This window comes from Odontesthes bonariensis, chromosome 11 (assembly GCF_027942865.1).
Source record: "Odontesthes bonariensis isolate fOdoBon6 chromosome 11, fOdoBon6.hap1, whole genome shotgun sequence".
Classification (NCBI taxonomy): Eukaryota; Metazoa; Chordata; class Actinopteri; order Atheriniformes; family Atherinopsidae; genus Odontesthes; species Odontesthes bonariensis.
Window position 1 is genome coordinate 10,078,057 of NC_134516.1, and position 15,547 is coordinate 10,093,603.

The window sequence follows — 15,547 nt, forward strand, 5'->3', positions numbered from 1 at the left end:
TTAATAAACAGTCAATTAAGTTCTAATTACGAATGAAGACTTACCGAGCTTACCGAACTTCTAGTCGTCCCCTTGTCTTCTCTTGCGGTAAAGACTCCATGTATCTTCGCTTTAGCGGCAGAGTTTACTCGAATCTCCGAATAAGCCATCAACCGTCAATGCGGCATTATGGGTAATGTAGGCCCTTGGTGATTTTAAAACGAATTCATAAACAGAGAAAATATACTCTAAAGCTCTGATTGTACCTGAATATTCGTCCCATTTTTTTTTTAAAGTCTGTATTTACTAAACACTCTCAGGCATCGTTAAACTTGATTAAAACTCAAAGTATGTTATTTTTAACACTGAAAAAGGAATAATTATCAGTGAAATCATCTCTCGTATGTCTGTAGTTTCAGCATGCTAACCATAGATGCAGTTGCAAGCTTCAAAATTGTATCTGTTGGCATGTTGCAGAAACAAAATTAAATCGCACTCCTGGAAAGCAGGAATGCCACAACAAAAAGGAAAATAGGTTACAATTGCAAGAAAAATATTACAATGGACCCGTATTGTTTTTTTTTTTGTATGAAAACATTTACTATATTAATTTACATACTGATAAACAATGTAATTGCACAATTTGTGATAACACAGCTCCATCTGGTGGCTCAAAGAGCTCACTGCAGTTTGTGTGGCCAAGAGAAAATACACACTAAAGATGCTCCTCGGCTTCCTGGGGAGAGCTGCTTTACGTTTTGCGCACAGGTGACGACCACTGCCCTCCTCAGCGTTTCTTCCAGGTGAACTTTCGCCGTGCTCCCTCCTGGCCCGGCTTCTGTCTCTCCACAACTCGCGGGTCAGGTGTCAAGAGGCCAGCTGCAGAGAAAACAAGCGTGCCGGATCTGTGAATATTGCGAGTTGAATGATTTTTTTTTTTTAATTGATTTTTTTTAAGCTCTAACGTTAAAAAAAAAAAAAAAAAAGCACCTGCATTTTGTCCTTATGTTTAAGCAAAGATATTCCTAAACCTGCATTTTAACAGCACATGTGTCTCAAAGCGTCAATAAACTGCAGATCTAAAAGATTTTACCTTCAACACTAAAGGTAAGAAATGCACAAAAGGGTCATTAAAAAGTTTGGGAGACGACTAAAAGATAACCCTACTTCGAAAAGCATAAAGTTAAAAAACATTTTCAATATTGATGAAACAGAATGCACTTTAAAAAATTTTTTTTTAATTTTTTAAAATCAATTAAATGACTTTTAAATAAGTACTGTAGCTTGTAAACACTTTTTGAAGCAGCAGTCGTCACCTCCTTATGGATCTTGTTTAGGTCAGGAGACATCGAGGGTCATGTCCAAACTATCAGCTTGCACCTCCTAAGATCGTCCATAATGGATTTGTGTGTTTAGGATCAATATCCTGTCTGGAAGCCATCCTCTTTTCACCTTTAGCTTCTTAAATTTTTTTATTACAGACAGTTTGCTTCCAGAATCTGCTGCTATCTAATCGAATCCATCCTTCCCTCTACCCAGGAAAATGTTACCTGAGCCACCGGCTGAAACAAAGCCCAAAGCATGATCGACCCACCCCCGTGCTAAACAGTCTTGTTCTTTTCATGAGATTTCATGGGCACCGAAAGGAAAAGTGGAAATATATTAAATGAGACAGAAAATGAAATATTAAGTCTTCTGTTTGTATTAGAGCGGTGATTCTCATATCTACATTCATCACAGTTTGCAGTTATGGCTTGGGAACCGTCTTCTTCTTTTCTTAAAGTATGAGCAAAGGACACGAAAGGAAACAGTGAAGCTCCTTTCCGAAGCATTTGCAATGAGAATTCAACCTGGCTGCCACTATGAGGCGGGTCATTTCACTCAGTCAGGAATCTTCCCGAAGCTAAACAAAAAAAAACCAAAAAAGGCCTTTTCTGACGGTAAAGGGAATGAGCTCATGGAATTGATGTGTAAGATCCAGAAATGTCACAGACTGAACGAAATCCACGATGCAACTTTTGTTTGAACTGCTGTGAAACTTCTGAGGTTGGAGTCCGTTTCAGACGGCGAATCGCTTTGCTCTCGTCGTGGCCCTCTTTCAGCTCGGCTCCTGTCCCCCGGGAGTCATTCAGACTGAGAGCTCTCGGACCGCTTTTCCTCCTTCGAACAGTCAGATGAGCCGGACGAGCTCATCTTCTTAAAACGGAAAGGGGCGCTGGAGGAGATTGAGGTGAAATAAAAACTAGAAGGAGCTGTTCCTGCGAAACAGCAGTGAGAATGCTTCTGACCTGATTGGGGATAGCTGACCATGCTAAAAAAGCTGAAAATAGTTCAATTTTAGCAGTAAAAACTTTTGTTATGGTATTGGTTGAAGGGATTTTGTGATAATTGTGTACTACCAAACTTAACATTGGAGTTAGTCAGAGAATTTGAGAGGTTGATCTCAGTTCAAGGTTCATAGCTGAAATTTTGTAAATTTGAGCTCTTTAGTAGTTACATTGGCTGAAAGAGGAAATATTTTTAATTTACATTTTAAGGTATAATTTGTTTCTCTAAGTTAAACTGTATGAAAGTTAGAGGAATTTGTTTGAAAAAACTGAAAAATTTGAAACTACTCAGCACTCACTGCTGAATGTCTCATTCATAAAAATCAAGAAGGAGCAAAGTGTTCAAGTTTTTGAAACTGTCATTTTTCGAAATTGGCTGAAGATTTGAAAAAGCTGAAACAATTGGTAATAGCTGAACGTCTTGTGACCCATTTAAAGTTTGAGTGGTGTCTCTAGCTGAAAGCATGAAGAAATAGTTAGGTTGGAAAGAGGGAGATGATTTGGAAGAGCTGAAAGCAGTTTCCATTCATTTGAATGACGGGAAAATTTGAATATTTTTTTGAATATTTGAATAAAGTTGAATATCTTGAAAAGTTAAAAACACCAGAAATGATAGCAGGAATGTGCTGAAAGAGCTGAACGTTTTGATACCAAAATTGTAGAAATAGCTGAAAGTATGCAGGAGTAGTTAGGTGCTGAAAACTGGCGGAATAATGATAATAAAGGGAAACAGGAACTTAATAGTTCTCACAACTACTCACCCTGTCTCATCGACTCCCCCTCTCTCTCGGACAGGAAGCTGAGAAGCGCGCGGGCGATGGCGAGCCGCAGCGCCCCCGCCTGGCTCGCCCTGCCGCCGCCGCTCACGGTGCACTCGAGGTCGAAGCGGCCCAGCATGCCCGTGAACTGAAGCGGGAACATCAGCTGCTCTCTGCGAAGGAGGGAGGGGTGAAAAAATTTTTTAAAAAATGACCAAGAGATAGCAAAACGGGTGAAAGGCTGGAGTGTGGTTGAATAGGCCGAGCAGGAGCGTGTGCTATTTGACAGATAGCGGTATCAACGGCGGGGGCAGAGCTAATTTAATGTCTGGCTGGGCGACTTTTCAGACGAGCACAGAGGATCCCCGGCACAGTCAAAAGCTTTCTTTTTACAATCTCGCCCTCGCATATTAACAGAGCAACTTCTGACTCAGCAGGACTGAAGAGCGTGTCTGTGTTCTGGATGGCGTCTCAGCCTGAATGACCCGTGGCTGCTGACAAAGTCAATTGTCACCTCTCTGCTCCAATTACAGCCCCGTCCTCACACGGCGTGACAACACCAGCTCTGGACACTCGCACACACGCAATCACTCAACTGTGTAATTAACTTACTGCAAGGAGATAAATAAAAAATAAAAAATTTAAAAACGAGGCGATGCTGTGAGGGGTGGAAAAGCTGGTTTCTGGTGGGGAGACACACACACATCACGTCTTGCATTTTAAGGAAATGTGTGGATGGATGATGCAGCAGAGGAGCCCTGAGGTGGAAAGGTTCATCACAGCTCTCCTTACCTGTCTTGCAGGACGGGGAAGTAATGGAGGTAGTCTTGGCCGTTGATGCCGATGCGTCCCGAGCCGCAGTCTCGGAGAACGACCGACGAGGTAGACGTCTTCCTCCGACCTGAAAGTGAACATGAGCGGGTCTCATTTTCATGTTCTGCCAAAGGTTTTCTGTTAAAAGTTGTACGTTACGTTGAGACCAATGTTCCCTTTTAGCCCTCGTGGGTGTTGTTTAGTGACATCAATACTCTCGGGATGTACGTATAAACAGGGGAATGGATGATAACTGATAGAAATGAATGGCCAGCACACACAAAAAAAAACATTTAAATCGAATAAAATGTTTAAAAAAAACATAAAAACTATGTGTGGGTGATGTTTTCCGACCGTCTGAGGTGCTGAAGGCCACGCCTTTGTCATCCTTCTGCAACGGCGGCACGACCTGATGGCTGGACTGAGCCTCCAGCTGTCGACGATAATGCAGGACGAACTGTTCCTCTGAGCTGCTCTCGGGCATGGACAGCAGGCGCTCCATCAGCTGGATGAAACGATTGTACTGACAAGAAAACAAGGGTCAAACTCCAGTTCAACTCCCAGACGAAAGACTTCCGATTCGTCGCCGATGTTGAGACGGATAAAAAAGGGAGAGGAAGCAAGACGGCGTGCCCCTTACATCGTGAGCGGAGATGGTCTCCACCAACAACGCCTCCAGCTCCTCCTTTGTGAGCCACCTGCTTGTTCCAAGAGGGCTGCAGGAGACAGAAGAGACGCGTCATGCTCACGAGTCCCAGAAACGACTCGACCTGAAGAATTGATTCGAGACTCTTCCTCTACTTACATCTTCTTGGCATCTTTGGAGAAGAGTCCTTTGGCTTTCAGACGATCTTGGTGCTTATCCACATTCAGCATTTTGCCATACAGTTCCTAAAATAAACCACAAACAATCAGAGTATGTAATCAAATCAAATAAAATAAAATGTATTCGTATAGCACATTTCATGTACAAAACAATTCAAAGTGCTTTACATAAAATAAAAGCATTGCAGCAGGGAGTGGAAGAAGCATTAAAAATACATAAAAGAATATAAAGAGAAACAAATAAAATCATTTAAATTAATTTAAAAACAAGCACAGTCCAGATAAGTTAAAAGATAGCGTGCAGATTTCATGCATAGACACATGAGAACAGAAATGTCTTTAACCTGGATTTAAAAATGTCTCCATTTGGTGAAAGTTTAATCTCCACTGGCAGTTTGTTCCACTTGTTTGCAGCATAACAGCTAAATGCTGCTTCTCCATGTTTAGTCTGGACTCTGGACTGGACCAGCTGACCTGAGTCCTTGGATCTCAGAGCTCTGCTGGGTTTACATTCTCTGAACATATCACAGATGTATTTTGGGCCTAAACCGTTTTGGGATTTGTAAACCATCAGCAGGCTTTTAAAATCTATTCTGTGACTGACTGGTACAGCTAAACCTGCAGCTTTAACTGAAAGTAGACTTTCATACACAAATGTAACAGACTTTCAAGCTAAGTTGTAAAACTTGACATCTTGCTAACTGATTTAAGGATGGTTTGCACACTTGTAACACATTCTTTCGTGTAATGTGTCTGTTATGGTCTGAACTGACCACAGCACCTGTGCTGTATATTATGTGTATATATGTGGCCTGAAGAGAAAAAGCACCATTGTGTGGTTAAAATGATGACGGTTTGCTGCATGTCTTCCCCCTCTCTCTGCCCCCTGCTTCCTGTCTCTCAAACTGTCCTATCATTAAAGGCATAAAAAGCCCAAAAACGTATTAAAAAAATAAATAAATAAATGATGACGGTTTGACAGAAAGAGAGATCAGGGCATGCTGGTCACGTCCCAGAGGCACCGCCCCCTCCCCATCACTGGCTCAGCCACCCTGCGCCTGGGTGAGAGCTCATTTCCACGTCAATTATTAACCAGATGTTGTTGTTTTTTTTCCTTTCCAATTCCTTCCTGATAAAGTGGGCCTAATCCGCTGCCACTCTGACCAGCGACACAAGGGGCGCAAAAAAGGACTGGGATGCAGAGAGAAAAAAAAAAAACCACGACAATCAAAAGGCGTAACGGCGAATCAAAAGGGGAGAAGCCGGCCAGCACGTGGACACATTTACGTCCATTCTCGTGGGTTTGCGGGTTAGCGGGAGCTAAATGTGAGAGAGGAGGCTGCGTTTAAGGGAACAAAAAAAAACGAACAGACAAAGATAAAGGTTAAAAAATGTGAAACAAGGTGCTGAAGAGAAAAAAACAAGGGTAAAGGAGCGAGACTGAGCCCGCAATCATGCAGGCAGCACGAGCTCTCAGACATGTCTGACATACCTATTTAAACCAACAGCAGGGGGTGCAGAGTCAGGCTGCAGGGCAAAATGATTTGTGTGTGTGTGTGTGTGTGTGTGTGTGTGTGTGTGTGTGTGTGTGTGAGTGAGTGAGTGAGAGAGAGTGTGTGTGAGAGAGAGAGGTGTGAGCTGGGACCAATACCCAGGAATCGTACTCTGTGGGTTTTAGATACAGATACATAAAAAAACTAAATTTGCATAAATTTGCCATTTCATTTGTTGCCGCTCCTTCGTTCTCCTCGGGTCGCGAGTAACCCGCGACTGTTAAAGAGCACCTACAAAGAATCTCTATGAGGGATGCGTGTGCAGTTTACAAGAAGAAGATCACACTTTCTTAAACTTTTCTATCCCGTTTTCATAAGACATTTCACTCTCCTGCAGCTTTTATACTAGGGCGGTCAAAATTGCTCAAAAATTCAGATCGAATATCGAAAAACACATATATTCGAACTCTTCGAATAGTTCGAACAAAATTCATTTCTGCGTGTAGGCCTCTTGTCGTGCTGTAGAGCTTGTGGTGGGTGGTGCAAAATATGTGTCGAGACGTGGCTGTTTAGTTGGCCTTTCATATATTACGCCATGCTCATTTGGGTACACATTTTCAAAATGTAACCTTATGTTGCTGGTGGTCGAACGATAAGCTAACCGTAGCTTACATACGACTTTGTCTTGGAACTCCGCAATTTTTCCATCAACCTACCAAAATCCGAAGTATTTCCATACGGGGCTTTTCATTTTTTGGGGGTTAAAAATCCCTTTCTCTGCACCTGCGGTCGAATTGGGCTCTGAACTTTCTGCCATCTTCACTTAAGTCAACTTTCAGACAGTGCGACTCCTGTAACCTTTCCCTGACCCCGTCGAGCAGTGCGCCCACTCGCCAAGCAGGCAGCCGCGCCGCGGATGTGTGTTTTTCCACATTCGAAGATTAATTTTCACCTCTGTATGTCTGTTTTGAAAGACTATTCGAATATATATTCGAATTTATAATGTTCTTTGACAGCCCAACTTTACACGTGAGGTTTTTCAGGTTCGGGGTTAGTGTTCGCGGAAGGTTCTCAGAGCGAGTGTGTGAATGAGTCTGGTTTCATACGTAGTTGCTGCCAATTCTGAATGATGTCAAAGTTGAGACGTGAGAATCAGACGCGTCCTCACGTCGTCGGTCGTGGAAAACGATCAAAACATTCCAATTCGGTTTTGCTTTCAAAATATAATGCAATATCACTGCGGTATTTGGATTCAAATTGCCTGAATTATGCTGGAAAAGATCATGTTGATTCATTGCTTGTGATTTTATTTATTTATTAATAAAAAAAATAAATAAAAATTTTAAATCCCTGAATCAATGTTCCAGTCTTCCTGAAACAGCCGTCTGATTTTGTCAGGGTTCCCCTCACCTTTCGTTTCACCGCTGCAAACAGGATCCTTCAACTTAGCGCACAGTCAGAGGGATCCGTTTCAAGCGAGAGAACTACCAGTTATTTACCAGGAACTCTACAACCATTCCCGACAGATAGCCGTTGCGGTTTTTGGCTTCTCGTGTATCTCTTGTTTGAACACCGGCTGAATCGAACCCCGCTGTGAAAACCCGCGTTTTTTTGATGGAGGACTGGCGGCAGTAAGGAGCTCTTTTATTATGACAACAGTTGGCAAACAGCCACCTTGTGGTGGATGCGGCGTGTTACAACCAAAAGTCTGACTTGTCAAAACTTCTTCAATCACGACCTATGATGTTGATGCAAAGAAGGAACGGAGGCAAACTTCTTCTAGTCGTCTCATTTATCCCCACATGGTTTGGTTGGTGAGACGTCAACCATTAAGAATTTCTATTACATTTATAAATTAGAGCAGAACAAAAAAAACATAGGCTGTGTTCGAAACCGCATACTTCTCCTACTACTCCCACTACTCATACTGACTTTTTTCCCGGATGCATACTAGATTCGCCGAAATGTTGGGTATGCATCATGAGGTTACTACTCATACTCAAACTACCCAAGATGCAACGTAACGTGACGTCGCCGATCGTCATTTCCTGTCAAAACGGCAGTTTCAAGCTAGCTACAACGAGGGTAGGTTCACTTCCTGTTTTCAAAACAAAAGCACCAATTGTATCGTAATGGCTTTCCCTATGATAAAAGGCAACGGGTATTTTATTTTGTGAAAATAACCGGAAGTGCGTTGCTCACTGCGGCTAGCTTTAGTAGCGCCGAATTCATCAGAACAAAATTGTAAATAGCTGCTTTTTGGCAGGTTTTCAACACGTTGGGGATCTAAACGACTACTTTCTCGCCTGAAAATGTTTCAAATGTTGCTAAAGTTTACAGAGTTTAGAGCTTAAGAGAAATCAGCTTCAGGCCGGCTGATTTCGGCTTGGGTAGGAGCGAAATGCATTGTGGGTAAACGCTCTGCATACTGTCTGATCGATCAGTATGCCGTATGCAAGTATGTAGTATGTAGTAGTATGCGGTTTCGAACACAGCCAGCGTTAAACTTATAACCAACCTGGGGTCCCCAATCAATTCAGATCAAAGGTGATGGGGAGCATTTCACGGCACGGAAGCTGTTAAAATTATATCTATACATATACAAAATAACACATTCACTGGATTATCAAAAGTCTGTGAGACTACATAGAGCAGTGACACACACACTGACATCTATTCAAGCTGAGCGGAGACGCCAACGTCTACTCTGAATCAGATATGACCCGTGGGTGCAGGGGAGGAACAAACGCCCTGCTGTACTCACGTGCATGAGGGAGTAGTAGGACTGTTTGCCGGTGTAAAACAGGAAGTGGAAAGGCCGCCCGTCAGCTTCCCACTGGATGGCTTGATGGAGCGGAAAAGGAAAAGAAAAAAAAAAGAAAAATCAGCTCCAGGTTTCACATTCAGGAAACAACAGCCTGAGCAGGTGTACACACCACGTACCTCTCTGCTTCGGAAAGATTTCGTCTGGATGCTGGAGAACGGGCAAAAAAAAAATTGAAATGAGTTAAAACATGGAAACAGGATTGTGAATGAGTGTGTATAGGTATGTGGTCGACAACATCTATTTTCACAAGAAACCACAAATTCTACAGTAAAAGTTTTTTTTTTTTTTCTTGGTTTGATCAACCTGAATAAATAAATAAATTAGTAACCCTGCTTGGATTTCTATTTTTACACTTTCTATTCTGTTAATGTGTAAACCTCTGTGTGCAGAAATGACACGCACACAAAAAAAATGTGTTTACGGCCTCAGAGTGACGTTGTGGGCAGTTTCGAGCACAGAGATACAAAAAGGGGCTTAAAGCGATACTCCGGAGTAGATTGAATCTACAGACAACAAAGTATATGCTATATTCTACATGTTTTTTTATGATTTTTTATGTTGTAGAGTTGTGAAATTATTTTATCAATGGAGAAATTGAGCAGCCTTGCTTTGTTGTCTACAGTAGTAGATCAACCCTCATCTTATTTTGAAGCTCCCAGCTCTCAGAAGTGACGTCGACGCAGCTTTAGCTGCAGAGAAGCTATCAGGCTCGCGTTGATAATAATAAACTCCTGGACTATTTTCAAACTTCCAAATGCATCGTTTTGTGAGTACAGACCATATTTGTACTACTGTAGAAGTTTGGTGTCATAGCATGTGATTTTAGTGTGGTAATTTTGGAGATACAGACCAGGATCCATTAACCCTTGTACGAAGCTATTCGGGATAACTCAGTAACTCAGCTGATGTTCAGCCAATATCGAAAAAACTGCGGGTGGGCTACTTGGCTGGATGTCACGGTTCAAATGACCCCAGGTTGAATCTACTCCGGAGTATCGCTTTAAGTATTAAAGGCGGGGTAGGGGATCTTTTTCTGGAACATTCTTTTACATATTGCTTGAAATACTCTTCACATCCTCATTGCAACCAATTAATTAAAGGTTTTGACACAAATATGAAAAGTTTTAGTGGCCTCTAGAACGTACAATCTAGGAAAAACACGATCCAATCATTGTGAACGGACCGTTCACAATGATTGGATTCTGATGCCGTCTATCAAACTGCAATCTGCTCCTCCTCCACCTCCTTCCCCCTGTGCGCGTACCCTGCTCCGTGAACGAATTACACGTCCAGAAGCTTGGCAGGAAGCTAAACTAGAGCCAGCTTGGCTAGCACCTAGCATTATTAAACGTATAGTTAGCATAAACTAAATACTAAATACTAAATACGGCAACGATCGATGCTTGCTGTCAGAACAGCGCTCGTGCACCTTCGTGCGCGTTCATGTACTCTAGAGGCGTGCCTTCGGGGGAAAGTGAAGAAAAGGGTTGGGACTTTTTACCGGTGTATTTTCAAAATGCAGCTTCGCTGGACTCAAAATCCAGGATCTCCTACCCTACCTTTAACTCCACTGAGACCAAGATAACCGACCTACTGTCACGTGTTGTAACTCAACGAGTGTTCCGCTGATATTCTTGACAGAGATGGTTTGTCTTTTTTTTTTTTGGGGCTTTTTATGCCTATTATATAGGACAGTGAAGAGAGACAGGAAGCATGGGGCAGAGAGAGGGGGAATAACACGCAGCAAAGGGCAGTCCGATGCGGGATTCGAACCGGGACCAGCTGCACGAGGACTGTAGCCTCTGTACATGGGGCGTCTGCTGTACCCACTACGCCACAGACCGCCCAAGACGGTTTGTCTTTTGAGATGCGAGGGCACGTGTTGTTGTACAGTTCTAAACTGAACAAGCTGCCCGACAATACATTTTTTTTTTTTAAAGTTTAAAAAGCGTTTGTCGGGGGGGTGGGGTGGTGGTGGTGGTGGTCTAGAACTTCACGATAAACCGTGTCGAGCAGTTCATAAGAAAGGACAAACGAAACTCACCTTCATGAGGGGCCGAGCGTTCTTGTCAAACAGGCCGGAGGGGAAGAGGTAGGCGATGGTCCTCTGTGGGGGGGACACAGAGAGAGAGAGAGAGAAAAAAAATTAATAAACTAAGACGGACAACAGTTTGAGAGAGGAAGGCTGACCGTGACAGCGCTGACGGGTCCGAAACAGAAGAAGAGATCCAAGCTGCTTGCAGGTTCAAGGAAAGGCGAGCGGGAATTGTGTGATTGCGTGCGTGTGTGTGTGTGTTACTGTGTGTTAAAGAGGAGTTAGAGGAGAAAAAAAAGCAGAAAAAGCCACAAGTTTTTGGCTTTGTTGACAGCGAGCAGAGGACACTGTGGACAGCCACCAGTTCACTCCGAGTTCATCCTCTGATCGGTGTGTGTGTGCTTGTGTGTGTTATTAGCAGGGCTACAGATGGCAGACAAGAAGTGTGTTGGCCCTGCCACACTCATCACCACAGCCTGTTCATCTCTCTCTTCCTCCATCCCACCATCTCACGGCTCCTCTTCCTCTTCGTTTTTATTCCTCCTCTCTCTGTCGGCTCAATTAGAGAGGCAGCAGGTGCTGCTCGCGGGGAGCAGGTTGCTGCCTTAAAGGTTGTCAAAACGACGGAAAGCAGGAAGAAAAAAGGGAGCCGGTAGAGGGGAATGTGTGTGTGGGTGTGAGAGGGAGGAAGAGGAAGGCAAGTCAGGAGAAGTTAAGGGGGGGGGACAGGCAGAGAGAAACAGATGAAGACACACCTGTGCGCCTCCAGAGAGTCGACTCAATATGGAGGAGATCCCCGAGGGGCAAAGATGGAGTGACAGAGGAAGAAAGAGGAGCTGAGAGCAAATCGCAGCCGCACAGGAAAGCGTTTGTGGTTATATGAGGTGGGGTAAAAAGCTGCAACAGTGCAAAAAAAAAATAAGGCAGGGGGAATATTTTCAAGTTCCAGCTTCTGTTTTGTGAAGTTTGTTTCGCACAACTGTCCTGCTGAGCCACGTCTCAGAACTATTTGAGATAGTTTTCTTGTTGTTTTTCTTCTTCTTCGGTCCTCCACTTGAACTCCTGATTGAAACCACTTTAAGAGATCAAACGACAGTCTGCTCTGCTTTGAAGCAAAACACGAAGAGATGAGGAGCGGATCGAGATGTTTGGCCAGACGTCAAAGCTTAAACCGCAAAGAAACAGTTTTCTCTGAGCTTGTTGAGGTTGAATAATTAACAGAGGTATCAAAATATTACACAACAAGCTCCAAAGTTTCCCAAGGTCAAGAACGCAAGCAGCAGACAGAAAAACAACACAGTGAAGACTATATAAGCAGTTACAAATTTATACCTTCCTAAGATCAGTTATAAATCTATGAAGATTTATGACGTCCACAGTGATGCAGACGTTGATCGTTTTCTCCTCCACGGGTCATTTATCTGACAGATGTAAATGTAATTTGTGGCTCAGCAGCAGGTGGATGGCAGCCGAGACTATCTCCGACTCGGCCACTAGATGTCAGTAACTGCCTCACGTGCTTCCTTTCAACAGTAGGAAACCACTTGAAACTGTCAGCTTTGTCCAAACAAGTATCGAAAAATGGAAAACAAGCCATTTGAAAATGCAATTACACAAAGCCAAGCAAGAAAAAAAGCGTTTACCAGTCCGACAGCAGCTCACGTTCAGCTCAGAAATGAATGATTTAAAGTGCCGACAAACAGTTTTCTCCATCACCTAATCAATCGACCGTCTCATCAATCTAACACAAAATCCAATGAGTTATTGTATCCGTCCAATGCAAAGAAAAACCTCCACAAAAGCAGCTTGACGTCGATATCATACAACAGCCTGCTAGCTTTACGAATCGCTGCCAATCGGCGATACTAAATCTGTCTGTCACGACTAAAAAAAACAAATGTCAAAGTCAGATTACATGCACCTCTGAGTCAAACAGAATCTGATTTGACAGCAATCAGTGCCAAAAAATCCGGATGGCATGACCTACAAAATTCAGTTGAACACAGTCAGAGGTGAGTTATTGACACGTTGCCAAATCCAACGCGCATATATGACTTCATATTCCCCATAAAAAGAGATCCAACATCTATCTGACAGCAGTGAGTCAAACAGGAAGGCACTTTCAGATGCATCTTTAAACTTAACAAGTAAACCGCTCTGTTTTCTTCAAGTGGAACAAACTGCCAGTGGAGATTAAACTTTCACCAAATGTAGACATTTTTAAATCCAGGTTAAAAACATTTCTTTTCTCATGTGTCTATGCATGAAATCTGCACGCTATCTTTAAATTTATCTGGACTCGTTTTTAAATTCATTTAAATGATTTTAATTGTGTCTCTTTATATTGTTCTGTATATTTTTAATGCTTCTGTTAATGCTTTTATGTTATGTGAAGCACTTTGAATTGTTTTGTACATGAAATGTGCAATACAAATAAATTTGATTTGATTCGATTTGATTGGGGGAGGGGGGGGGGGGGGTGTCCATGCACTGTGTTGATTCCTGCTGGCTGTAGACATCTTTTTGATTTTTTGGAGTCTTTATCACCGTCACACCTGAAGAGTTTGTCAGGAGCGCCACGCTGCATCGCTTCAGTCCACCCGGATTTTCCTCTTTCCCTCCACACATCCAGGTTCGGGCCGCTAGCCGTCGCTTTGGCTTTCACAGCCCGGCGCTGACAGCTCTCTTCATTACCCGTGAGCGGCACTGGGGACTCGGGCAAAGGACGAGTGGGAAATCATCTAAATGGTCGGAGCAGCGTGGGTTGAAGATTTGCCAAAAATCCCAAAAATTACAATACAAGGCAATACAAATACGATGGTTGTGTGTTTGAGGGCGTTTCTAATATCAATGATGCAGTGGATTAGGTGGCTGCACCTGCCAGCTGCCAGTGGGGGCCACAAATGCTAATGATGATCATCTGTCCAGATAATAAACATGAAGCCAAGTCCTGCCAGAGCTGCTGAATGGGAGCACCATTGTGCTAAAGAAATTTTTTATTTTTTTTCTCGAGGTAGAAAATGAATCACACTTGAATAAAATCAGATTTTCTCAACATATTAAGTTAACAGTACGTAGTGCAGAGCATTGTCATCACTGCCTTCAGGTTAAGTGCTCTTAAAAACGTACAGTTAATGTCCTGACCATCAGATCATTAGGGCCAACAATTAATTGGTGGATTAATACTCATTTTGGAAAACATTTTCCTCCACTTGAACTATATCTACCTCTCAGCTACGGACCGGAGCGCACAAAATACGAGATCCAAGCTTTACCGCTCTGCTAATGCCAATACAGTCCTGAATCAGTACTGCTTGCTTCACTGTTCACAATTACAAGCTGCTGACCTGCTGTCAGGTGAGCAGAAAGTTTCTTGCTAATATGATTTATGAAGCAACCTGGGTAAGAACTGTCCCATAAAGTGAAGGGAAAAGACACTGACACTGTTTGAAACGCCAGGGTTTAACAAAGTTATTTATCAACCCCACTGATTTTTGAGGGTATTCAACAGTATTTACAAGCCACTTAAACATCAAATTATAAAATTAGAGGTGCAAAACTATGTCAAAGAGCAGGTATGGCCACATGACACACTCAAACAACTAAATACGCATGCACAAGTGTAAACGCCTTATTGTGTGTTTTATCTCACATCTATGTCCTCCTGGGTGAAGTTCTCGGGGTCTTCTCCCATCATGTTGGCCAGATGCCGTTTCCCAATTTCAAACTCTTCTATCTGCTTTTGAATGAACTCCACGGTGAATTTCTCCGGTCCAGCGGCTGCCAGATTCTTTCTGCAGAGGGCAGAGCTCACGCATATCTGCCTTCTAATAACCTGGCAAAGGGGAAAAGTAGTGTTATTGTCACGCATGTAACATGACCCGTTATAGCTTTTAAAATATCCGGAGCAGCACATAAGCATAGCCGAACTGCAGTTAGGGATTCCAGAAATTAAAAAAAAGTAATCACAACAGTTTCACAGCAAGTTCAAATCATTTGGGAGGTTGAACAGCTCTTATTTGACATATCCATGAAGGCAGTTTCGGCTAACAACATGCTAACTCAAGGACGTCAGTGTTTTGTCATTTCAATCAATTTCTAGATGTCCAAAGCGGGAGATAGAGCCTTACACTAAACATTTACTCAATGTTTACCTGTCGACTTAATTGTGACGAGACTGTGTTTATGATGGAATTCCCACATTTCCCCATAAACAATGCCACAGCTCGAACACGGGGCGCCGCCATTTTTGCTAATAGCAGTTACGTCCACGGCGGAAGTAAGCCTACGTCACATACGATTTTATTTTTTATTTTTATTTATTTAAATATAAGACTTTATTTTAAGTTTTGAATATATGAAAAAAAAAACACATTGAAATACTTAAACAAAATTTGATATTTTAAGTTACATTCTAATGTACGTGTTTTCACAATTTTACGATTGACAAAAAGGGAACTTTTTCATTTTCAAATGGTAAAGCTTATCAT

The 15,547-nt window shown here is 42.6% G+C and overlaps 1 protein-coding gene across 1 annotated transcript; it reads right to left on the reverse strand.

Annotated features, from left to right (window-relative positions):
- Positions 1-347: 347 nt before the first annotated feature.
- On the reverse strand, positions 348-15,323 carry mrps9 (mitochondrial ribosomal protein S9). The gene is made up of 11 exons (XM_075477471.1): positions 15,212-15,323; positions 14,710-14,892; positions 11,067-11,129; positions 9,139-9,169; positions 8,960-9,039; positions 4,683-4,768; positions 4,518-4,593; positions 4,232-4,400; positions 3,857-3,965; positions 3,068-3,237; positions 348-858 (listed from the first exon to the last, which is right to left on the reverse strand). Exons 1-11 carry the CDS (start codon positions 15,302-15,304, stop codon positions 767-769), a joined length of 1,152 nt encoding a protein of 383 aa, XP_075333586.1. The 5' UTR covers positions 15,305-15,323; the 3' UTR covers positions 348-766.
- Positions 15,324-15,547: the final 224 nt, after the last annotated feature.